Below are 27202 nucleotides of genomic sequence, written 5' to 3'. Positions count from 1 at the left end.
CCAAGATTCAAAGAACGTAGACAAGGAGGAACAACGGGCAGAAGTCAACAAGATGAATTTCAACAGGAATAAATAGAGAGGTAGAAAAAAAATCAAAGGCATGAATATAGGATGAAAATACCTGTATTGGGCAGCAGTACACATTACAAGAAAACCAATTTGGTATATAGTTAAGGCACTAGACTAGAAACCAAGACATAATGTGTTATAATCCCATTTTAGGCATGAAGTTGCTGAGTGACTTTGGATCAGTCACTCACTCTCTGTCCTTGGAAAGCAATAGTAAACCACTTACAAAAACCTTCCCAAGAAAACTGTAGGGACTAGTCCAGCAGTAGCCAGGAATCAACCTGATTTGAAGGTACCAAAACAAACAAAATACATGAAAAGCTATGTGTCTTGGTGGATCACAAACTGAACATGAGCCAACAATTTACTGATTGTTAAATGTGTGTGCCGCCTATTTCACTATCAAGCAACTCGGGCGGCTCTGATGCATTTGCAAAATACAAATGAAGTGTTAGGCTGCCTCAGCATATACTGTAGTACCAAGACCAAGAAAGTCATGATTGCTCTCTATTTAGCACTGGTTAGGCAATAGCTGGAATACTGCATCCAGTTGTGGCACCACATTTTGGAAAGAACTTCAACAAACTAAAATCTGTTCAGAGGTAAGCAACCAAGATGATAAGGGACTTATGTAAAAAAAATATCTGGAATGGTTGGAAATTATGTTTACAGAAGAGAAAATTGCAAGAAGGTAAAATAGCTATTTTCAACTATCTAAAAGATGGCATAGCCATGTAGATGGCAGAGCTGAATTGTTTACAGCTGCCCTATGAACAGGATAAGAATATGTTTAAATCATGAAAAAGTAGATTTTGGTTGAACATCATAAAAAAAATCCTAATAGTAAGAGCTGTTCAACAATAGAATAGACTTCTTCAGGAGTTGGTGGACTGTCTTTTTCTGTAGTTTTTTTATATAGAGCTTAGATAGCCATGTATTGGAGATGCTGTAGTAGGATTCCTGCACTGGATAGAAGCTTGGACTAAATTATATTCAAGTCCTTCCTATTTTTTCATTCTATGTTTCAATAACCTGTGATTTCAGCAGACAAGTATTCCAGGCCACTAGCTTTGTTCAGTTGGTCTGCAACTATCATCAATAGTGGAAGAATTGGTGCTGCTGATACAAATATTTCTGTTACTGGCTGTGTATGCCCAGATAATCATTCTATGAGCTGCAGTTACAGCTAAGTAACAAATTTATGCGAGTTCTCTTAGTGAATTCTCTAGACAGCGGAGCAGTATAATAAAAACTAGCCATGGCAGCAGTGGAGCCAGCCCACAAAATATTCATAACTTTAAGTGGCTTAGTCCACATATCAAAGTAAACAATGTAATCAATAATTTATGGAATAAAAAAAAATATGAGTGGATGAATCTAAAGAATATTTACATTCAACTAAGACATTTTGATACAATTCAATTAATTTACTAATCTTTTCATATGTATTAGTTAAAACAGGACTACACAATCTTTACCTTTAAAAAACAAGCAACATAATGTTGTTGATTAGAGGAACATAAACCTTTTCATAGTTTAATCAATCATTATTTAAGATCTCCATTTAGCACGTTTGAGTTTAAGGTGTTTAACTCCTGTTTTGTAGTAACATAACCTAACAATTATGCACAGATTTCAATATAATCAGATATGACTATTTTCCCGTACTTACCTTACTATCTTTCAGAAAAAGTGCTAACATTTCTTCTCTCCCATAACGATAATCAGCTAATTTATACTTTGGCAAAGCTGGAGAGAGAGGAGGAGATGTCACACTCCCACCACTTGATAGAGCTCGAAGCCTAGAGAGGAAAGAAATCAATGAAACTAGGTATTTTATACATGTAATTTTCTCATTAGTACAATGGATATGAAGATTCATGTCACACCGGAATCCTTTTTCTTTTTGCCCTATTTGAAATCATACGATGCAAGCTTATACTATGAGTCCTTCATAGGCAATATCTGTAGGAGCCTGCATATTAAGAAACACACTTTTTGTAAGGTATGTTTTGTTCCATCTTCCTTATTACAAGCATAATAAAAAATATATTATTCCAGTATGCCTTGCTCTGAATTGATTGTGACCTTCCATCTTGGTTACATATTCTGTTTTTCATATTAGAATTATTGTCATTTATTATTGCTGTTTTTCTTTACCTAGAATGTTAGGTAATGTGGTAGTTTATTAACAATGCTAAATAAATAAATGCCAGTGATAGTGGCACACATCTAAATATCCTTTCTCTATGATGGAGAATTTGATCACCAGAATATATTTAGAATATTATGATATTTAGCACATTGCAAGAATAAGAATTTAAGGGAAAAATAAGAGCTATAATAGGTTAAGAGTTCGTCACTCTTGTCTCCAGACAATGGTTTGCGAGTGCAAAGAACAACTGCAATTCCTGCAAGTTTTTTCAGTGGATAAATAGCAGTGTTTATAATAATTTTAATAAAGCAGGAGAATAATCAGCTGAACAACAAACATGCTGATGCTGCAGTGATCACAAGCTGAAATGGTTTAGCTGGACTGATGCCCAATTGCATACTATGAGTTAAGGACATGACTCTTGCTAAACAATTTTTTAAATTGTAGAAGGTTCCAAACAGGCCTCTATATAAACATAGGACTCATGTGAGCCAACATACCCTGGCAAAAAATTATAACACTGTAAGATTACTTAAAAGCTTCTTGCCCAAGTGTCCTCATATCTGTCATGCCTGTTATACTGTATTCAACATGAAATGTTCTGTGATCAAATATGGAGAAAAGATGAAATGTGAAGTTGCTATAACTCAAGAAAGCAATGAAACTGGCTGTCGGTCCGGTCCACCAGAACTCCAGACCTGCTTTTCCATTCATATTAGTTTTGTAACTATTTTGTCATACAAAGCTTTGACAACCTTCTATAGTACAGAAGCCACTTGAAAAAAGTTACCGTAAGTCCTTCAAAAAAGCAATCAGATAAATTGAATTAGAGTTTCAGAGTGTTGTAACTAACCTGCTTGTTTCCCAGTCATTTCTATATTGTCAAATTCTATCTGTTCGATATAACTTTTTTGAGTCTACCACTAGACACTTTACTCTTGATTGGTTGGGCTTCCAAAGGCTTCATCATTACAAAAGAACCTAACAAAAAGACCACTGTTTTTTAAAAATTCCATATTGACTCTTATACAGTGTTTCCCCGAAAATACGACCTGTCCTGAAACTAAAGCTTTGCCACATATTTCGGGTGGGCAAAAGTATTAGCCCCCCTGAAAATAAGCCCCCCCTGACAACCCCCCCTCCAGCCAGCCAGAGCACCGCTCTCCAACCTAGTGGTATCCCGAAGGCGCCAAGCCATAGGAACAAGTTGGGGGCAAAGGCGCTTGCGTTGCTTGGTGACTTTGGGCTAGGTCGATCAGCGGCACTGTGCCCAGCTGAAGAGGGGGGTTTCTGGACAGCTGCTATCTTATGAGCAGGCTCCCGAAGAGCTGGGCACAGCCTCAGGGTCGAATGGCTGTGTTGCGCTGTCGCAGCAACAACACAACAGCCATGAGGTGACCATGCTTGCGAGCAGCTGCCCAGCAACCCCCCTTTCCAGCCGGGCACAGCACCGCTGACCGACCTAGTGGTACCCAGAAGTCACCAAGCAACGTGAGTGCCTGTGCACCGCCCTCCGCCTCCCACGGGTCGACGCCTTTGGAATACCCCTAGGTGAGTGAATGGAGCTCTGCATGGCTAGAGAGAGGGGTTGCGTGAGCGGCTTTTCCGCTCCCCACTCGCGCAACTCCCAGGTTCACGATGCCCTTGGCTAGCTCTACAGTACCTGCAGAACCAGGGCATCTTTGCTGCTGGCGCCGCCCACTGTTTTTTTTTTTTTTTGCGGCTGCAGAGTGTACAACCATAGAGCGTATTCCCAGAGCGGCATCCGTCCTCCATTGTGGCTTCCAAAGCACGGAGGTAGGATACCACTCTGGGAGTATGCTCTATGGTTGTACACTACCATAGAGCGTACTTCCACAGCTGTATCCATCCTCTGGGCTTTGAAAGCCACCAAAAAAAACCCAAGCGGTGGGCGGCGCCAGCAGCGGAGATGCCCTGGCTCTGCAGGTATTGTAGAGTTAGCCAAGGGGATTGTGAGCCTGCGAGTCGCACGAGTGGGGAACGGAAAAGCCGCTCGCGCAACCCCCCTCTCCAGCCATGCAGAACCCCATTCACTCACCTAGGGGCATCCCGAAGGCGCCAAGCCGCAGGAGGCGGAGGGCGGCGAACAGTCACTTGCGTTGCTTGGTGCCTTCCAGGTATCGCTAGGTCGGTCAGCGGTACTGTGTCTGGCTGGAAAGGGGGGTTGCCAGGTGGCTGCTCACGAGCGTGGTCACCTCATGGCTGCTGTGTTGCTGCTGCCACAGCGCAACACAGCCATTCGACCCTGAGGCTGTGCCCAGCTCTTCGGGAGCCCAGTCTCAAGGGAGCAGCTGCCCAGCAACCCAAAAACAATAACCCCTCCCCTTTAATAAGCCCAAGGCCATATTTGGGTCAAAAAATATAAGACTCTGTTGTATTTTGGGGGAAACACGGTAGTAGAGGCTGTACTAAGAACTTCCAACAGCATCTTGTAAAAGTTAGAGACTAGCTGAGCATGCAGAAAGCATTCCAGAGCTAACCTCTTCCCTTTCTTTATCTAGCTATTTATCTTCACAGCCTGATCTTCAATGGATTGCAGTATTAAAGCAGCAGGCGTCGATCCTGCCTGCTGCTTTCCTAGCATTTGAAGAAAGAAGAATATAGACCTAAAATGTATATCAAATCAACTATCCGAAATATGCATATTTAGTCCATTATAACTAAGACCTGCTTAGAAGAATTACTTTTAGTCTGAATTATTAACTTGAATCATGTGATGAGGTCAGGTAAGTTGTCTCAATTGAACACAGTTTTTCAGTAATAATGTTTGAAGCTTTGAAATAATCATGTACAATCATTATTTCAAAAGCTGTGATAACTTTCTAAACAGGTCTATTACTCTTAAGTTTGTGTGTTGTTATCATACTTGAATTCCCTCTTAGATTTCAATGCTGCGCTAAACATAATCTCTTCAATTGGATTAGCAAACAACACAATAAGCATGAGTACAATACAAAAATCTTTTTGTGCTTTGTATTTTAATGGGCCAAAACTACATAATTTTCTAACTTTTATATCATAAATGCCCCATTTTTTTAAAAAAAAGCTGATTAAACAATGAATTACATGATAAATTTAATAAATATGTCTAATTTAAATTAAACTATGGATTTAAAAGGAGTTTTAATTGGAAGTTCATCATATAGACTGTTAACCAAACAGAGTAAAACCTACCCACTTTCAATTTTTAAATTATAGTGAAAATACGCTCACTGATATTTAGGTATCATTCCGTGTTGTCAATGAGTCTTCTTTAATCAAACTAAACAATTTGTTACTATATGGGTTCTTAATAGTAAAAAATCAAATATTAATAATAAAATAACAGAATAATAGAGTTGGAATGGGTCTTGGAGGTCTTTTAGTCCAACCCCCTGCTCAAGTAGGAAACGTTATACCATTTCAGACATGGCGTAGGCTGTTCAATCTCTTCTTGAAATCCTCCAGTGATGGAGTGCCAACAACTTCTGTAGGCAAATCATTCCACTCATTAATTGTTCTGTCAGGAAATTTCTCCTCAGTTCTAAGTTGCTTCTCTCCTTGGTTAGTTTCCATCCACTGCTTCTTGTTCTGCCTTCAGTGCTTTGGAGAATAGCTTGACCCCTTATTCTTTGTCACAGCCCCTTAGATATTGGAACACTGCTATCATTCATCACTATCATGAATGAATGAATGAATGAATGAATGAATGAATGAATGAATGAATGAATGAAAGAAAGAAATTGTGGGTCCCCATGTACAAAGGATATAGTTAAGACAGTTTCAGGCTAGGTCATTAAAGGAGTGCAATCCTACATTTGCATCTGTTATTGTTCTAAACTAGCATATTACATCTCTGATTGTTCTAAACTAGCATTTGTTCCTTGATTCCCCCACCCCCCTCAATCAACTTTCCCAGAAGATAGGTGGAGTTTGATATCCAGTAATTTAAATAAACTTTCCAAAACTCCTCTGAATCATTAGGCCATGGCTTTGGAAGATTTGTTGAATTAAGTATCTCAGGGCAGAGGCGATGCCACAACAGGGAATTAAGTAAACCATCTTACAAAGCATATCAATTACAAAGAGAAAGGCATGTAATCCTTTGACACAAGATAGTTCAATGTCCAAAAATCCTGTTTAGAACAAAAAAGATGTGATGCATTTGCTTATTGCATGGCAGCAAGGATGGCATAACAAATAAAATTCATGACATCTGCTATAAAGAAAATCTATCCAAAGTCAGGAGGAGATACAATCTTTACATACTCCAAATTGTCTGTTGGTTGCTGTCATGACAGAGGAATCATTTTCTTATATATAATTTTCCTTATTCATAACCACTTTCATTTCATCAAGCATCTTTTTTATACTTCCCACTAATGTACTAATATTCTGAAGCCTCATTGTAGATATTAAATAAAAGTAGCAAACTATTGTTGAATAATACAGTAACTATTAAAATGAGATCTATTAAAAGTATCAAGTGACGTTTCATCTGTTATTAAAAGAAATGAAGAAAGATTTAGCAAGCAAATTAGAATTTTATCCTATTAATCTGCTACCACCTTGTGGCCACTGTTTTCATGGCAATAAATAAAAATAAAAGCAATGTTCAATTACTTGAATATTATTTCTCTATCTATTCAAATAATCAGTCTAGCTATTTTATGCCAACCATGAAACTTTGAAATACTGTTATAGGGTAGCTTTATTACAAACACAAAGTAATATTTACTTATTTATTTACTTATTTACTTACTTGCTAAGTTTCTAAAATTGCTCAACTTTAACAATGTGACTCGGGATGATGTATCACAACAACAAAAGCAACATATTCTCCTGAAACCCACATAAATTAAAACACGTAAAAGATATAAATATAAAATACAAAAATAAAAATGATGGGCCACACAGTATAACAGAATCAAAAGGAAACTACACTCAAATTGGCCCCTGTTGCCTAAAGCTAAGGTGACCAGATTTTCAGATTGGTAAAGAGGGACACCTTTGACCGGGGGAGGGGGTGTTGATTACGGAGCAACAAAATTTTTCATACAACGCAAAAATAGTATTGTAATATTTTTTTTATTTCAACATAACTACAATTTACAAATATAAATTGTAACTGTTGCCAAACATCAAAATTTTGATCACGTGACCATGAGGATGCTGCAATGGTCGCTAAGTGTGAAAATGGTCGCTAAGTGTGAAAAATGGTCATCAGTCACTTTTTTCAATGCCATTGTAACTTTGGTCACTAAGCCCATTATACCACCTTTCTTGCCACAGTTCTTAAGTGAATAACTGCAGCTGGTATTTTGTATTTTGGATAGAATCTTTTTTTAAATAGCCTAAGACAATTTAAAAAAAGAATCCACACAGAATAAATTGAAGTAAAACATTTCAAACTATTCTTTCTATGCACAATATATTTCAAAGTATTGTGCATAGAATTTTTAAACATGGTTTCACTTCAATTTATTTTGGATAGAATCTTTTTTTAAATAGTCTAAGACAATTTTAAAAAAGGATCCACACAGAATTTTTAAAAATCCTATGCACAATAAATAAAATATTATTTTAAAATACATTAAAAAAATAAAAGAAAAAAAACCCAGCTCACTTACCAGCAGGCTTGCACTACAAGTCAACCCAGAATGATGTAGATCTTAATACAAAGAACTGAGCAAATTGAAATGGTGAAATTAGTCAGGGAAATATTTTTCAAAGAAACTTTGTCACCATTTTGGAACAGGCCTCCAACCTCCGTGCCCCTCCCCTCCGGAAAATCCAGGAAGTAACAGTCGCTTCCTTCTCTAGCCAAGTGTTTCCTGGAGCTCTATGGTACTTGGTCATTTTTTCTTATAAAAGTGAGTAAAAGGGGCGCGGGGGGGGTCTGTTTTGTTGCTTTAACGTTTTAATATCTTCAATGAAAGTACTGAGACAGAGACAGAGAGGGATTAGACAGGGTGTCTTTTGTCTTGCCCCGGTTAGGATTTCTTAAGCAAATCCACTGGGCTTTCAACATGAAGCCAGAAAATCGGGACTTTTTAAAAACGGCCCGGGACACGGGATAAATTGTTATAAAGCGTGACCATCCAGCTGAAATCGGGACGTCTGGTCACCTTACCTAAAACAATAGTCTAAAAACTCTAAAGCATGGTATCATCAGCATGACTTTGTTTCCAGATTAGACCAACTATCTCAGAAAATATCATAAACATTTGATAGTTCAGAAACGTCTCCTGGGGAAATTTAAAGGCATCTGGATTGATCTCAATGCAGCCACCCCAAAGCAGGTAGGAGGGAAGCTAGTGGACACAAAATATTTTTTCTAGGGAATATCAGGGCCTGCAGCCTCTACATTACTTATGCTTTCCCCAAATGTAACAAATTATGATTTTATTAATTCCAAGACCAACACAATACAACAACGGCAAAAAGCCAAAAACCAGTCATAGCAGTCTTGTCTTTACACTTTTTTTTTCTAAAACAAACTACCGTATTTTTCAAACTATAAGACACATCTTTTTCCTTTAAAAAGAGGCTGAAAATCTGGGTGCGTCCTATACATCGAATACAGCATTTTTTGCCTCCCTTCACTAAAATGGCCGTGCATAGCATTATGGAGGCTTTCAGAGAACTCCCAGGGGCTGGGGAGGGCAGAAATGAGCAAAAACCAGGGCATTTTTACCCCCCTAGCCCCCAGCAGCACTCTATAAGCCTCCATAAGCCTATGCATGCAATCTTTTTGACAAAAAATGGGCCCGTTTTCACAAAAAATGGGCCATTTATTACTCATTTTTGCCCCCCAGGAGCACTCTGCAAGCCCCCCAAGGCTATTCATCCTGTTTTTAAAAAAAGAAAACGGGCCCATTTTGGTGAAAAGCGGGGTGTTTTTGGGAGGTTTGTAGAGTGCAAAAACTTTTTTTTTCCTTTCGGAAAGCTCTTTAACTGATTGATGAGAATTACATTGATCAAGCACTGTGCCAGCCGAAACAAAGTCTTAGGTACTGCAGATTGTCAGCGATTTCCTTCTCCAGCACATGGATAAATACACCTGGAAACATCTACCTACCTACCTACCAGTGACCTGTGGTGAGGTTTATGGCTGGTGAGGCACTGACATAATCACAATCAGATTTACAAACATTAAAATCCTACAAATTATCTTATCCAATATTTGATTGGCAGCAGTTAATGGGTTATGTTTAAAGTCTCATATCAGCATTCTTTACACATACTCAACTTACAACTGTTCATTTAGTGACTATTTAAAGTTACACCACTGAAAAAAGTGACTTAAGACCGTTTTTCATTTATGACCATTGCAGCATCCCCATGGTCACATGATCAAAATTCAGATGCTTAGCAACTGGTTCATATTTATGATGGTTGCAGTGTCCTGGAGTCACGTGATCAGTTTGTTCAACCATCTGACATTTTGCAACCTTCTGACAGTAGACAAGCAAAGTCCATGAAGGAAGCCAGATTCACTTAATAACCGTGTTAATAACTTAACACCTGCAGTGATTCACTTAATAACAGTGGCAAAAGGCCACTGTAGCAGAACCCTTGCACCGCCTACTGGATAGCTCACCCTCGTAGGTCTGGATGGACCGCGAATCTCAGGCATTTGCAGCTGTTAAGAATTTACTGACCTCTTTCGCCGTGTTGGTTTCAGACCCCACTCTTGTTTCCACTGTTTTTCTAGTGGACAACGGCGATCTACCCCTTTCCGCCATCAACATTGCCTGTTATTCTAGGAAGGATGCTCTGTTGTCCAGGGTGCTGGAGTGGGTCCAGCGGGGGTGGCCTAAGAGGCCAGTGGCACCGGCCTTTTCCCCTTTCCTCCGCTGCCATAGGGAGCTCTCTGAGCTCCAAGGGTGTTTGTTATGGGGGACCAGGATTGTAGTGCCGCCGGAACTGAAGGCTATTGTCCTCGCCCGCCTCTACGATGGCCATCCGTGCATAGTGCGGATGAAGGCACTTGGCCGCGCCTAAGCCTGGTAGCCTAATATGGACGCTGACATTGCGTCCTGGGTTCAGCGATGCCATCCGTGCCAACAAAGCCTGCTGGTTCTCCCCGCTGTACCGGTTCATGACTGAGAGATGCCACGGAGCCCATGGTCTAGGCTCCATCTTGATTTTGTGGGGCTGTTGGAGGGACATACGTATCTCTTCGTGGTGGTGGATACGTTGTCTAAGCAGATAGACGTTTATCCCCATGACATCCATCACCTCAGATGCTATCATCAGGCTGCTGGGCAAGCTCTTCACGATGCATGGGCTGCCAGATACTACTGTATCTGACAATGGCCCGCAGTTTACATCCGCTACCTTTCAGACGTATTTAGCCTCCTTGGGTATTAGACAAGTTTTTGTGGCTCCTTATCATCCGGCAGGGAACAGTTTGGCAGAGCAAGCAGTGTGCTCGATTAAGTACGCATTACGTCGCCTTGGCCCTGGTAGCTGGCACACTCGCCTCGCCATGTTCTTGCTAGCGCAACATACCACCCTGTGCCAGAGCATGGGCAAAAGCCCAGCTGAGATTTTGATGGGTCGCTGGCTTCGCACTACATTGGACAGAATTCATCCTGAGTATTTTGATATCAGGCCGCCACGGCTGTCCCGTCTGTAGGGTTTTTCAGGTGGGGGATTGGGTTTTTGCACAGAATTTCGTGGGAGACCTTAAGTGGCTGCCAGATCAGGTAATTGCTGTCACTGGGCCCTGTTCTTACAGGATATGCCTTGATGATGGCAGGCAATGGCGGCATCATGTAAATCAATTACGGCGGCAGGGTTCTGAAGACCCTCTTGATTTCCAGTCCCAAGAGGATGCCAACCTGGCCTCTGACAATGCCTGCCGGCCATGCTCTTCACCATTTCCAGCTTCGCCTCCTTTACAGCCCGACTCGCTTACGCCGGCTCCCATACCAGAAATGGGTCATTCTGTTCCGGGGACGGAGTTTTCCGTGGGCAATCTTTGCCCATCGGGTCCGTTGCCGGAGACCTGTGAGACTCCTCCATCAGTATCGCCTCCCCAAACTCTGCAGGTCGGGGCGGATCCACCATTGGCCTGCCTATCTGTCCAACTACGCTTGTGCGATCTGGGGGGAAGGAGTGTTAAGTCCTTGGACTTCCGACCTGGGCTGAGCCGAGTTTCACTGATTGGTTCCAGCTAAACGTAGCCCTGGATTGGCTGGCCGCCTGATAGTGGTCTTACAAATAGCCATCAGACAGTCTTTTGTCTGGCTGTCGTAGTTCTATGCTAGCTTGTTAATAAATGGTTCAACTGCAACTTGGCGTCTGGTGTTATCTCGGCTTGCGAACAAAGCACCACCTCTCTAATTATTTCTGCTTGTCTTATCAGATCTGTCCTAAGAGAGGCATGCTGTGGATCCCATCTCTCAGAATTGGCAGGCCTGAGGAAATGGGCCTTCTCTGCTGTGGCATCTGCCTTATGGAACATTCGATTCCCTGAAGTGAGGTCAGCTCCATCTCTATTTTTCAGAAGTTCCTCAAGACCTGACCTGGGGCTCTCAGGGAATCAGTGAGAACTTGAGGTGGCTCTGGTGCAGGGGTGAAATGCTCTGACATCTGCTACCGGTTCACTTTGTGCACACATGCACGCTTTGCATGTATGCATACCACAGGTGCTACGAAACCTTTTCTGAGTCTGCAAAGGTAAGTAGAACAGCGAAGGGGGGGGGACAGCTGTGCTGCTTTCTAGCTGATATAAATTGCACGGCACAGCTGATTTTCACACAGCGGATTGTCAGAACTTTGGCAAACCGGTAGCAAAAAAGTTTTAAAAACTTTTTTAAAAGTTCCCACAATCAATTGTGCCACACTAACCTTGTAATTTTTTTTTTTACTACCGGTTCAGGCAAACCAGTAGTAAAAAAACGCTTTAAAAAGTTTTTTAAAAAGTTACAATGATCAGCTGTACGACAATCAGCTGGGCTGTGTAATCATCGGAACTTTGAAAAAACTTTTTAAAGCATTGTTTTACTACTGGTTCAGGCGAACCAGTAGCATTTTTTACTATCAGTTTGGGCGAACCAGTCGAAACCGGTAGCAGTTCATCCCTGTTCTGGTGCTTAATCATATGTATGTGGATATAATATGATTGTGTTTTCTTGTGAGATGAGTGGCCATACAAATTTGATAAATAAATATGTACCACAATTTCACTTATACGGTATATTTAAAGAATGCTGAAAAAGGGGAAGGATGTGAATGATGCAATGGAGTCTTCAATGAGTCAAGTACCAGCCAATTATTTTACTATCTTATTAAATTTTGTTGCTTATCAACATTATTTTAGGGTAGCAAGGCTATTATGTGGATTTCATTCATTTTAAAACTTCTCTTTCCCTGCTTTTAATTTTTCAACGTGGTCTGCCCTAAGCACTTCTTTTCTGCCATTATAAATACGATATACCTCTGTGTGAGTCTGCCAGCACTTCTGGAATTCAACTCTGCTACACTCAAGGCAAATAAACTGTGATTCTTTCTTGTATCAAACTACGTTTAAATTCTCAATGACTGGGGCAGATGTAAGTCTCTCAAAAAAAGAGTGAACGGGTGTCTAGGGCTGACATAAATGTTTTTAAGAGCAAGAGATGGTAAGAAATTGTACCTTGTGTGTCAGCCTCTTTCTCTGTGGCCTATTTTTGTGGAACTGTGTCTCACTATCAACCTGTTTTGCTACTTTTCACTAATAACTAAAATAAAACAATGTCAGCAAGCCATAATTTTAGTACAATGGAATATTGCCACTTCCCTGTTTCCCTGAAAATAAGACCTCCCTGGAAAATAAACCGAATTGGGCTTTTGAGCACATGAGCTAAAATAAGCCCTCCCCTGAAAATAAGCCCTCCCTGAAAATATTGCAACACAATAGCAGCCATGAGGTGACCACGCTCGCCGCCTCCTGCATCTCAAAAATAATAAAACCTCTCTGAAAATAAAGCCAAGCATTTATTTTGGGGGTCAAAAGAAAATAAGGCCCTGTCTTATTTTTGGGAAAACACAGTAATAATGGGCCAACTTTGACAAATAATTATGACAACTCTTCTGCAATTCCCCAAAGGCCAATTATGAGACACAGTAAAGCTTCACTGTTTGTAAAGAAAAGGCAACAGTCATTCTTCCGACTGCTATCCAAAAGAAGAAATTTGCCTATTTGCCTTGGGTATCCTTGAACATCAAGGCCAGTGTCAGTCACAATACTAGCATTAGTGGGTGGCATAAGCTAGCTAATCAACTATGATAATCATTGTGGTGCCTGAGAATTTCACAAGGAGCACGAGAAGAACTCAACCCCACAAAACAAGGTTAATGGTAATTCATCAGTACCATTCTAAAACGGGCACTCCAAAAAGCCTATGGAAACATCAGAGCTGTAACTGTAGACAGTCATCATTTAACAACCATTTGTTCTGTAGCTGTCTGAAATTACAATAGTGCCAAATGACCAGTTATGTTTATGACAAGTTCTCAGAGTTCTATACATGACATGCCCCTCATCATATGATTTCAATCCGGGTGCTGAGTACCCAGTTTGCAATTCTAACATTTCAAACAGCCACAGTCATGTGATCATTTTTGATATTCCCTGCTGGCTTTCCAAAGTAAAGGACCCACGTGCTGCTTGATTAATGGTAAAACTGGGATTGCTGGAATTACTGTTACTAAGTACTTTTAACATCACTCTTTACAATCACATTGCTTAGCGACATCAATTCTACTCACAATTGCCATCATAAACCAAGAACTACCTGTAGTTTTCAAATATTGTACTATTCAATTGGAGTATTATGCTTCTCAGTTCAGAGACTGTTGAACAATCAGGAGCAGTGGTATCCTTAAGATTCTGCTACTTGCATCAGGATGGTGAAAGCAGTATTGTGCTGCAATTATATGCATGAAAAATTACAATATATGGAAAAGGGGTGGTGCTTGAACTAACACATTGCTACTTTTGTTATTCTGTACTCCACGCCCATTCCTGGAGACACTACTGATTTAGAACCTTTTGTGCTGTTCTTGTTTCATCTCTTGTTTAAAGAAGATGTAAGGCAAAAATTTACCATGAAACCATTCAAAATGGTGTCCATGAAATATTACAATATTTACAACTCACTAAAACTTGGTAGGGTTAATTCACCTTAAACATCCTATGATTCCTATTTTTATCCACTTGGCCCAAAATTGATTCTGGCATTATTGTCTATATCTATGATGGCGAACCTATGGCACACGTGCCACCAGTAGCATGCAGAGCCCTCTCTGCGGACACGCAAGCTGTTGCCCCAGCTCAGCTCCACTGTGCATGTGCGCAGGCCTCCCTCCGGCCAGCTGATTTCAGGTCTCTGCTGCACATGTGCAGGGTGCATGCTGGAGGTGCATGCACAAGCATAGTGGGGGTTCATGTGCACAAGCATGGGGGTTGGGGAAAGCACAAGGAATGGGGTGCACCCCCAACCTGTTTTTGGTCCGAGGCTGTAGGGACGCCTGCTAGGCCAAAAACAAGGTGCCGGAAGGGGGGGAGGGTTCCTTGCACACATGCGTGGGGGGGCCACACATGCATGCATGGGATGTGGGGGGGATATGCACACGTGCATGGGGGCAGGCGCAGCACAGGGGTGTCTCAGGTACATGCACAAGAGGGTGGGGGAGTTGAGGGCGCATTGCATTATGGATGCGGGCACTCACGTGTGCATGCCAGCACAAGCTTTTGGCACCCGATGACAAAAAGGTTAGCTGGTCTATATACTGTACAGTCTAAATTCGAATTCTCTCAAAACCAGTGTGCCCCAGAATCTCTTTGACAGCTTGAATCATACCCTTTTTGTGTTAAATATCAATTTGAATCCGGTCTGATTCACAGCATTCTACTCTTTAAGCTCAACCATCTACTTATTTGTTTTCTTTTCTACTTCCCTCAATCTAATCAAGCAGGCTTTTTTATTCTTTCTTGCTTGTCATCTGTTTAAATCATATGCCCATAACATGCAAGCTTCTACTTGCTGATTACCACCTCAAGTAATCTCCTTTTATTTAGAGTGACCTCAAAAGAGGACCATCATCCTATTGTATATTATGCAACTTTCAGAAGGCACCTAACTGGCTTTATACACCATAAGAGTGGTGAATTAGATGGACAACTGGCTAATTCAATATTTACTTACTGACTATTGTGAAGCCCAAAACCATAGTCAGTTTTACTGTATTTAGGTCTAATACAGAAATGACTCATCACTTTTTTCAGATAATGTACAAGAAACAATGAGAAATAAACCAGGGAAATATCTCACAGGTTTCCCTAAGTTGTATAATATGGCAGGAAATAGCAAAGTGACTATCAATATTTTCTTCAAGTAAGAAAGACGGTTAAGGGAAAAAAACATTTAATTATATCACCATGGGACATCATAAAATTGATGTGAGATTTCTCCAATACAGCACAACACAATTCAAACTAAAAAATCTGATTTAGAATAGTCTCCCACCTGATATTTGGGGGGGGGTATTCTTTTAGCCCTCTGAAAGGCCATGAACCCTAGCTCTCCTTCCCCCCCGGCACAGGATTGTGTTGAGTTGGGGGTCAGTAGTGTGGATGGTTATGGAGACTTGATGAGACGGTGCTTTATGTAATGTTTTTAGTAGTTGTTGGGAACAGCCTAAGATCACTATCTTAATGAGATAGGGAGCCATATAAATTCTTTAAACAAACAACTTACATAATTGCAATTTAACAAAAATAATTCAACACCTTATGTATTTTTCTAAGGAGCCATTTGAAGCAATATATTGATAAACCAGCTATTATCAACATTCATAGAAAAAAAATCTTTTGGAAAAATAAAGAGAAAGACAGACTTACCATTCAGGCCCAAAGTTAAGTGTCTGAGTTTCTGCTGCCATTTTTGAAAAATATTAACCTGAAAAAGAAAACACAAGCTATGAATACATAATAGTATATATGAGTTCTAGTGCCACCTTAGAGCTGGAAGGGAGGTCTTGGAGGTCTTCTAGTCCAATAAATGCATAAAACATAGTATCCACTAAAATTCAACTGTTCCATTTTCAATATTAGGAAAGATGCTTCCTTTAAAAGAACTCAATCAACTTGGAAGAACCCAGCATGACTCTCAGCATGTTCTATAGTGCAGTGTTTTTCAACCACTGTGCCGCGGCACACTAGTGTGCCGTGACAAAGTGTAAGGTGTGCCGTGGGAAAAAGACTTTATATATAGTCAATATAGGCACAGAGTTAAATTTTTTTAACATTTTCTAATGGTGGTGTGCCTCGTGATTTTTTTCATGAAAAAAGTGTGCCTTTGCACAAAAAAGGTTGAAAAACACTGCTATAGTGAACACCTAATTTTTGCTACCAATCCAATTCTCTCTACCTTAAAACCTGGGGCAGCGATGGCAGAGAATGTTTGTCAATGTTTAAGTTGGGAGAGCAGAAGTAACTAACCTTTTTTCTAACTTTGTATTCCAAAATATAGCAATATAACATACAAGTCAGAAGACAGATGTACCATCTTGTGTGAATGAGAAAGATTCTTGCCTTTGCTATATATCCATAAATGTATAATTACAAACAAATGTCTATTTCACACACTTCACAAATAGCCCGATTGCGACGACACAACGTGCGATCTTGTTGCTTCGGAATTGCAGTCAATACTTTTGTCGCTGGATGGTCCTTTTGGACCTAGACCATTCCGCAGAGGCGGTGACAGGGAAGAGTATGTCCTGCTGATCTCAGGGACATCGCAAAGTCCCTGATTGATCCAGGAGATAGAAGCGCAGTCACTGAAGCTGCTGAAGTTGGGACAGCTCCGGAACGGGAGGAAAGCAGAAAGAGAAAGTGTGCCATTTGATGAGGAAATTGTATTATTAGACAAGAGATTACCCCAAAAAATTAAAGTTAAATTAAATTTGAAAACAGAAAAAAGTAAGCGGCGAAATTAAGCTACATTAGACAGTGTGTTATCCTTGTTTTTTTAAATCTTTTTTCATGGATGGAACTTTTGCAAATATTTCCTATTTTTTAAACTGAATGGATTAGTTTTTCTTCTACTACTTTTTATTTCTTTTTATATACCAATGGATTAAGATTTTTTCCTTTATTTTTACAATGCTGGACTGAATGGTTTTTTTCTCCATTTAAGAAGTTTTTTTCTCTCTGTAAGTTTGGATTATAAAAAAGATATTAAAAGGAATACAAAGAAGTCTGTAACAATAGAAGGAAAGGAAGTAGCACTGCCACTTGGAGACTGGAGGCTGGAAATATTGTTTTTTTTTCTTCCCTTTGATTATTTGCTTTACACTTCAAGGTCTCTCTGCTTGTTTATAGTGTGATAGTGAGAAGAGCACGGGTTGTTTATACAGGTGCTCTTCGGGAGCTCTTTCAATAGCTGGAGTGGAGAGACCTTGACTTTGAAAGATTATAAATGAACTCGCTTCAAATCTAACAAAAAGCTTCGAATGTTATAGTGGCAGTGTTTACAAATTGGAAAATTGTACAACAAGAAAAAGAAACCTTAACATTGCAAATGATTATGTTTGGAATTCAAAATATCTTTGTAGTAACAGAAAAAATTGAGAAGAGATTGGAGAATATAGAACGCAGCACAGTAAAATTTGATGGAAAAATTGAGGATGTTTATGAATTGGAAAAAGTGGAGGACAGAGTTCTAAAAATTGAAGGGAAAAATAATCAAAGAAACAAGAAAACTGTTGATATTGATAGTAAATTGAGCCTGGCTGGAAATGATAAGAGTGGAATATGGAAAGAGGAAATAGATGGACTGGAACTCTATCCCAGACTTCAAAGTACAGAAGAAGAAAAGAGAGAAAAATTGATGGAAATAGGGAGAGAAGCTTTATCAGAAGCACGAATGATAACTAAAGATAAGCTGATTGAAAAAACAAATGGAGGGTTTCGAGTTTACATAAGAAATGAAATGAACAATAACTTGTGAAGAGAAGTCTATATAAGACTTACCAAAATATTAATCAGAATGCTAATGCTACAAATGGCAAAAGACAGAAGACTGCTCTTTTACTGGAAAGACACAGGTTGATGTAATGAAAGCTGATAATAAAAATTAAGTTAAATTTAGTTAGAGTATTATGTATAAAATGAAGTGATAATGGTTATAGTTAAATAAATGATTGATAATGATAATAATGCATATATATGTATTGGTTTGTTAAGAGGAAATTCTATATAAATTGCAAATGGAGACTATGAAAGGAAATTTAGAAATTAAACATATTTTATTTAGAACATGTTATAAACATGCAATTTTATTGTAGGATGTTGGGAGGAGTTAATGGAATGCCATTATGTGGTTTTGCTTTCAATTGGAATATTTCATATAAAAGGATGTAAAAACAATTACAGTCAAATGAAGGCTGAGGTATGATGAAAGCAATGTATATAAATACTGCATACTTGATTTAAAAATATGTGATTCGATATGAATTGTAGGTGATGACTGTGGAAGGAACGCATGGAAGTTTTTGTAACCAACCGCCACACTTTCTACAATTTGTAATGGAAGATGGTTTTGTGTTTTTTGTTTTTGTCTGTGTTCATTTAAAAAATAAAACAGACTTCTTCAAAAAAAACAAAAAGCCCCTGATCTACTAGCCTATGATTTCCACGGTTACTAAGGGTTTTTCTTCTAAGATAAATGCAACAAACAATATAAACCATGGGGATATATGGATTCTCCTTTACTAGAGACCTCAGAGTTTGATTTTTCTGCATAGGATCTTAGCTGCTCCTAGCACTGCACTCTTTAGGACAGAGAGTGCTGATGTTCCTGGGATCTGTTGGAACCACTCTCCATACTCTGTACCTTTGGTCCTGTCTAATAGATCCCTACTTTTATGAATCTGGTGCTTAGTGCCTGTTCTTGTGCTGCTATGATCAAGTGTCTGGGTGCTTTTAGTCCAGCCCTTTTCAGCCATTAAAAAAAAAACCATTCAAAGAAAAAAAATCAATCCAAAGTGATGAGATGAACCCTGACCAAATTTAAAGTCCATATAGGTGACATTAGCAGCTATAAGCATGAAGAAATCCCGCAAGTCCCAACCAATCACAAACCAACTACAAAAAACAGCATATGCACTAAAATACCTTTCTGCCATGGGTCAGTGCAATGATGCAAAGGCAGGAATAGTCTTTTAATCGGCCCCTCTCGGTGGCAAATTATATCCAACCAAAGGAGCAAAAACATTCAATGAAGAAAGAATACAATACAGTCGAAGATTATCTAAAAAGAGCCGAGGTGGCGCAGTGGTTAGGGTGCAGTACTGCAGCCACTTCAGCTGACTGCTAGTTCTGCAGTTCGGCGGTTCAAATCTTACCGGCTCAGGGTTGACTCAGCCTTCCATCCTTCTGAAGTGGGTAAAATGAGGACCCAGATTGTGGGGGCAATATGCCGACTCTGTAAACTGCTTAGAGAGGGCTGAAAGCCCTATGAAGCGGTATATAAGTCTAACTGCTATTGCTGTTGCTATCTTAATTGTTCTGTTGCTTTGAGTGAATGCTTACACTTATAAAGGTAAAGGTTTCCTTCGCACATATGTGCTAGTCATTCCCGACTCCAAGAGGTGGTGCTCACCTCTGTTTCAAAGCCAGAGCCAACACTGTTTGAAGACATCTCCATGGTCCGTGACTCGACAAATGCGCGCACAACAAAACCGCGCCAACAAAATTGCGATGTCATCAACGCGACATCATCAATGCGGCGCCAACGGGGCGCCAACAGAAGCACGATTTAAGTTAAGGTAAGGGTTAGATTTAGGGTTAGGTTTAGGGTTAGGTTTAGGGTTAGGTTTACAGCACGCTTCTGTCACCGTGGTTCAGCGCTCATTCATCGGCGCGCGTTAGAACTCACAGTTTTGTCACCACGGTTTAGTCGGGCGCGCTTTTGTTGTTCGCCCTTTTGTCGATGAACCTCCGTGGTCATGTGGCCAGCATGACTAAATACCAAAGGCACACGGAACATTGTTACCTTCCCACCAAATGTGGTTCCTATTTTTCTACATGCATTTTTACATGCTTTCAAACTGCTAGGTTGGCAGAAGCTAGGACAAGTAACAGGAGCTCACTCCATTATGCGGCACTAGGAATTCGAACAGCCAAACTGCCAAACTTTCTGATCGACAACCTCAGCATGTTGGCCACTGAGCCACTTATACTCCTCTACAAATCTACACTAACCTGAGTTTGGAGACTTCTTAAAATAGGAGGACACTCCCCCAGCAACTCTCCCTCGCTAGCACACATGCCTCTCTGCTAACTCACTCAGAAAACATAGCAATAGGTCCGTCATACTGTAATGAAAAGTGCATGAAAGGTAGAGGGAGGGATAAGGGAGATGGGGGGAGGGAGAGAGCAAACACCATGACTAGAAAGTTAAAGTACAGCTCTATTTAACTTTATAAAAAATAAAATCTACAATTAAATTTGTCTGAGAATTATAAGGTACATTGTATTATTAAATAGAAACTAACAGATTTTAACACTTAACCCGTCATTGTTACCTAGGGAGGCAGCAATATAGGATCCTGGTCATTTTTCAATACCAAAGAGACTCTGCAAAAAGATGGAGACTTGTGTATACGGGAGATTACATTAATAACCACAGAAAGTAACAGCAGCATTAAAAAAATGTTGGTGATAGACTTTAAAATATTCTGGGAGTGAGGGATAACTACCATATTTTTGGAGTATAAGATGCACCTTTCCCCTCCCTAAAAGAGGGTGAAAATTTGGGTGCGTCTTATACACTGAATGTAGCCCCGCTCACCCACCAACCCCCACACTTTGGCCTCTGCCTCCCAGCAGTTTACCTCCTTGCAGCAAATGGAGAAAATGGGGCTTGCAGCTATGCAATCTCTGCAGCCTGAAACAGCTGATGATTGGGAGGCCCATGCTCAAATTGAAAGTGAAACTTGTTGTTTCCTGCACCAAGCAAATTGCTGGAAGGCAGAGGCAGATTTTTTGTCTTGTGCTAATCAGGATGTTTGCTGCAAGGAGGTAAGTCATAACTATAAATGCCTGTATAGAATGCTCAAATTATTAAACTTATTTTTTAAAAAAACTGCTTTATTATTGTGCTAGACAACTTAACAAAATGAAGAAGCTTTTTAAAATAAATGCTTGGTCTGAAGAGGCCCAGTGCTATTGAATCTTCTTTTAAATAGCAGAGAATAATGTATACTTCCAGAAAGCCACATCAATTTTAAGTTTCTGTACAAGTATAGTCTGAAATGTAATAGTGTCCTGTTGTTTAATTACACCCTGACTTAGTCATGTTTGGAGAATTACTTAAATAATTGGGAGGAGTTAGGGTTAGGGTTAAATTGCTGGGAGGCAGATTTTTTCCCCTTGTTTTTCTCCCCAAAAGTTAGATGTGTCTTATACTTCAGAGCATCTTATACTCTGAAAAATACTGTATGTATCTGAGCTCTTAACTGTTTTCAATTCTCTCCAGCAGCTCCCATTGCTTTTCAAGTCTGTATTCTGTAGTAGTTACCTAAGAAAAACTACTTTTTTGGACCCAAAATCTGAAGGACTGAATATTGTATGGTAGACCTGCAAAAACCACAAAAGGATGCACAGTAGAAGAAGAAGATTCCTTCTTTCACAATCAAGCCTCAAAGTAAATAAATCTATGGTATGACTACAATCAGAAGATGGATTAGTTTTGTTCACTGTATCTGAAAAATACTGCAGAAGAAAAAAATGGTGCAGAAAAGGTAATCGATCATGGATTTCAGGCTGCTCCCCAGTGAAGAAATTATAGCACATAGGAATTTTAGTCTGAAATAAGTAAAAGATAAAAAGTTCTTTAAACCTGCATAGCTCTCTCTCTCTCTTTTCAAGAATCTCATCATTTTCATTCAATTGCTTCCTCTAGACCCATTCAGTCTTCTTATATACACTTTTTGGCAATACAATCCTCATTCATTCTGTCTATGTTACAAAACCATCTCAAAGTATTTCTTTCATATTGGCCACTCATTTCGGTATTCAATCCATATACATTCAGCACCTATATATTCCTGACTCCATCTCTTTCTTTATTATCACATACACTCTTAAGTATGACATTCCACTTACTTTTATGTTTCTCTTAGCATACACAATTCATGCTTTCATATAATCAGATGACAGAAGCATGCTCTTATTAACAGCTATTTTCATTTCTTCACTACTTCTTGAAATAGATAACATGCCACCCACTATGTTTCTATCAGCATTCAAATGGATTGGTTGGCTATTTTATGGATAATTTCATGGATAAATAAGTAAATAATAAAGTAATAATAAATAATAATAAAATAATAAAGAAAGTAAATAAAAGTCAATACAGACAATCACATTTTCAACTTAATCTATAGTCCTTGTAGCAAAATTGATAAAATATTTTAAATATGCTGTTGTACCCTTCCTGGAATATGGTATGAAACTGGAAGAGACTGGATAATTTTGTTTGGATTATCAATACTTCAAAGGAAAAAAAGTTTCACTTCTTAAAACCAGGAAATAATTAGAATTATGTTTAGGAAATTATGCACAGCCAGCTAAAGTGAATGTGTGAGGAATGAACAGTCTTTAAGGCTTTCAAGATGAGTCATTACAAGACAGCATTAATAGTTAAGACTATTAATCCTTCCAATCATCTCTAGCTTTTTTAGGTCATTATAGTTTATCACACTGGTTATTTTATGAACAAAGGAGAAGCTCTTAAATGCTTACATTCACAGATGGCTATGCTTGTGTGCAGTTTTGTAATAAAAGCATGTTTACTGACATAAATCACCAATTATGGTAATTAACATTCAATTATTGTAATTATTATTTTTGTATAAAGCAGATACATGAGTAAACTATGGAGTCAACAGTATGCTTAATTGATATGAAACAGTATTAAGAACCTAAGAATATTTTCTATCTCAATGAAGTATCTTGGATATAGGATATATATCCAAGGATATAGTCAAAAAGATATTAACAAATTTATAGAGGCAGATGTGGACAAGCTTGATGTATTCTTGCAAAAATCACTACTGTGACTATGTGGAATATGAGGTTCTATTAAGGAGTACCTAGCAGCAACAGACCTCTGTAAAATAATAACAGATGAAAGTTTTGACTAATATAGCCTACTTTCAACTATTCCAATTTGAAGAATGTTATCTATGCTTTTGAAATCTGAAGGCTTGTTGCAATGAATAAGATATATTGCATTGTTCATGAAGACTAAATGCTGTTTAGTCTTCATAAACAGTCCAATAAATTAGTAGTACTAGTAGCAATGCTAGTAATATTATAATCTAGCAGTTTATGTGGAAAGACAAAAGTATTTCACTAAGTTCCTGATTCTACAAGTTCGCAGCAGATATTTTTTCTTTGGGTCCTAAACATCTACTGCTACCTAGAATTGAACTGTCAACCTTCTGAGTGGGAGGTGAATGTTTTCAACATTAGGCTACCACGCTATTCAAATTCCCTTCAGGATAAATAATACCACCCCCACCACCCCAAATCCACTTCTTCAGATTTGTATTACAAGGTTAAAGTTTTGTTGCTGGAATTGTACTGGGATTATCAGGACCACCATGCCAAGCATCATTCTGCCTGCCTAAATGTCTAAAGATTGCCTGTTAAATTAGGTCAGGGAGAAGGCCTTCTCAACCACCACACTTTAAAATATGTCCTTGCAAGTATGCTTGACCCTTATCCTTCTCTCATTCAGGAAAGTCCTAGACATCATTTTGTATCAATAGAAATTTGGCCTGAGTGTCAACTGTTGCCATCTTCTATATTATATTCTTATTGTGGTTATTTTTAATATGTTTGAGATATTGTTTCTGGTTTGCTCCTTATATACTACCATTGATTGTAGCAGTGTATGTATATTATCAAATAAATAAAATGATAAAAGCATAATAAATTGAAAGTCTGCTGTAGCTTTTAAAATGGAAGATTATGAAACAAAGGTAAAAAGTATTTTAAATAGACTGAGCATGAAATAATACAATCTAAACAGGATTACAATAAAAATAAACCTGAAATTGTCTTGTTCACACCCTTGCCAACTTCTAAGCATGGGTTCTAAATTTCCTCAGTTAAACTATATTACAGTTAAAGCTCATCTCAATTCCAAATCATGACACAGCAAATTGCGATAAACTGAAACAGATGGAAATATTCCTAATCTTTCCCTTACAGCAGTAGTAAAGAATAACAAAGTTCATTCACATATCTACACACTACACTATGGTTTAACAGTCTCCACATATGTAGCTAAATATTTCATACATGTGCAACTGCCATGTGAGAAAAATGTCAGATATTATAAAGCTAGCTTTGCACATATTCACATACTTTACATTCAAAAGGAACTAATTCCTTATGTATTTTCTGATATTTTCACAACTCAACTTTACTGGGAAAACCTGCAAGAATGCTCTGATTTTTGAACTCCATGTTTTAAAAACCATCTAGTTCTTTCCTGTTCAACCAAGTTTTGTCATACTTTGTTTCCCGGAATTGCACTGTATATATTCTATCTTCCAAACCTATTTGTTTGCCTATGTCATATTCCTGATCATTATTTAATCAAAGATGGACTTTCTTTCAACAATCAGTACTGCTAAGCCTTTGTAGCAAATTCCCTAGTTGTTGCACTGTTACTATTATCATTGAGATAATAAATCATTTGTTATTATTTATTTTGATTATTTATTAAACAAATTCCTGGCAGATTTCAAAATTTAAAAAAATCTACCATATGATAAAAACCCTTTATCCCCCCACCTTCTACCCATCCCCATAGCAGCAGCAACACAATCAAATTAGTGGCTTCATTCATTCTCCACAGGCCTCCTGACAAAACTGTTTTTAACTTCTTATGGAAAATCAACAGAGTGGAGACCATTTACTAGATTTTTATTTGCCTGTATTACTTCTTATGTAAATGAAGGAAGCAAACACACATAATACTCCTTCCTATTTTCCTAGCAACAAGCCTGTAAGGTTGGCCAGACTGAGACAGTGTGACTAGCCCAAAAAACATCCAGCCAGTTTTCATGCCTATCGTGGGATTATAATTCAAGTCTATCAGTTTCTACGAAAATTGGGCCAACAGCCTTCATACCTAGTCAACCTATAATGGTTTTACACCTATGACAAAGTTCACATACTATACTTAGCCAAAACATTTTTTCCCTATCTTAAGAGTGTTGTGTGAATACATTCATTGAGATTTGTAAGCTATAGTACATGATTTTGTGTAAACCCAATCAATTAAAGTTTAGTTAGGAGAGGGATAATATGTATGAGTTACATTTATGCCTATTTTACATTAGTTTGGATACATAACTAATTGAAGAGAATGATTTTCCAGTTGATCTCTTGCAGAAGGTGTGGCAAATTTAGCCTAAACAGGCTAGGAAAAAGTAATTTCTATTGTATTATGAAAATAGGCATATGGAATTTAGCGGTATTCTAGTTCTTTCACTGTATCTATTAAGTTCATAAAATTCTAGATAGAATACAAATATTAAACATATAAATAAGTAACTATAAAGCTGTTTCCCCCTTTTTGAGAATTTATCAATAAATCTCTATTTGCTTAAATTATTTACATTTCCAACATCTGTGTACAGTATTAAGCACAACTGCCTGTCATTCTTCCTAGATGTATTCTGACTGTATTCTTATTCATTAAATAATAGGAGTTACCAAACATTATCAGTTGCTCTATAATGCCTAGGCTGGTACATTATTAAAAACTACACAACCATCCATTTAGAGTACACCCTACTACCTAACTCACAGATATTAAACGCCATTCCTACGCTCGACAAATTGGTCAAGGGGTTCCTCCTTCTTGGACTTGGTAAAATGTGTACTTGGAAAGTTAGAACTGTTTCCTTTTTTTAAAAAAAATGTAGACCCAATCCCGTACTGAAGAAAATAACACAACTGTGTTTCGAGTTAAAAGAGAGGAATACACAGCAATTGGGAATATAAACACGCTTCTCTGTGAATGCAGAGCCCAGAGTTTCGTCCACCCAGCCAGCCAGCCTCAGAAATGTTATCGATATGCCGCATGGAGAGGGAGAAGCCCCTCTCTGCTTGGTGACCTGTCAGTGCCAAGTGAGCCTTCGCCTCACTGAAGCTTCGTTTCGCTCACCCGGACCCTGAAAACTATCTAAGTAACTCACATGCCACAGCTAATAAACCCCAACGCCAGTCTCCAGCTCATTTCGCCCGTCTCCGGGCGCTTCCCCCGGATACGAGACATATGGGAAGCCGGTGCTCAGCGAAAGGCCTAGGTGTGTTCAGGCCAAAAAAAACCCGTGGCAGTGAGTCAGAGACTAGGGGGAGAAAACCAAGAACCTCAGCAAGAAGCCGCGTCCGAAAGAAGAGAGGCAAGCCTACGAACAGCCGGTTTACCTGAGGTCGCGGACAGAGAGCCTCTCGGATCCAAAGCCAAACCTCAGCACCAACAACACAAGATGGCTACCGCGCTACCACGCAAGGTCATGTGACCTCACTGCCGTGGCCCCGCCCTCTTTCGGTAAGCTGGGTAAGAGGAAGCGGCTCACGGAACAAGGAAGAGGCTTCTAAATGCGGCGTTCGCGGGTGTAGAATCGATTGTCCGAGCTTTCTTTCTCTCCCGTCCTTTTACGGGACAGCCGCGCTCTCCAAACTCCTGAACCAAAAGAAAGTGGTGACTTAGGTTCTTAGCGGCCGGGCTCACACAATCCACGACGTCAAACCTAGGAAGCCGACTGTGGTTTAGCGATGTGTGATCCTATGGAAGAATTCCCTCTCCCGAAGAGGAAACGCCTTGTTCTGTCGCCTTTTTTAAGATCCGTGTGATATATATTCTTTTCCAGTCTATCTAACTTTCG

At 39.1% G+C, this 27202-nt stretch overlaps 1 protein-coding gene across 4 annotated transcripts in view; it reads right to left on the bottom strand.

Annotated features, from left to right (window-relative positions):
• GIGYF2 (GRB10 interacting GYF protein 2) overlaps positions 1 to 26832 on the bottom strand; it is a 93107-nt gene extending 66275 nt beyond the window's left edge. For 2 of the 4 annotated variants that reach the window (XM_087725646.1, XM_087725648.1), the window contains exons 1-3: positions 26742 to 26832; positions 16122 to 16179; positions 1742 to 1871 (exon numbers count right to left, since the gene is read on the bottom strand). In XM_087725646.1, coding sequence (XP_087581772.1) covers positions 1742 to 1871; positions 16122 to 16162 — 171 coding nt within the window. In that variant the 5' untranslated portion in view covers positions 16163 to 16179; positions 26742 to 26832. The remainder of the gene's footprint in view (positions 1 to 1741; positions 1872 to 16121; positions 16180 to 26741) is intronic. The other 2 variants (XM_087725645.1, XM_087725647.1) reach the window with 1 other exon arrangement.
• Between the last annotated feature and the right edge of the window lie 370 nt (positions 26833 to 27202).

The sequence above is a fragment of the Thamnophis sirtalis genome, unplaced genomic scaffold (genome assembly GCF_051295495.1).
Source record: "Thamnophis sirtalis isolate CommonGarterSnake01/CBP01778 unplaced genomic scaffold, rThaSir2_p1.2 scaffold_11, whole genome shotgun sequence".
Taxonomy (NCBI): Eukaryota; Metazoa; Chordata; class Lepidosauria; order Squamata; family Natricidae; genus Thamnophis; species Thamnophis sirtalis.
The sequence above is the reverse complement of the archived record's forward strand: the minus strand, read 5'-3'. Positions and strand labels throughout refer to the sequence as shown.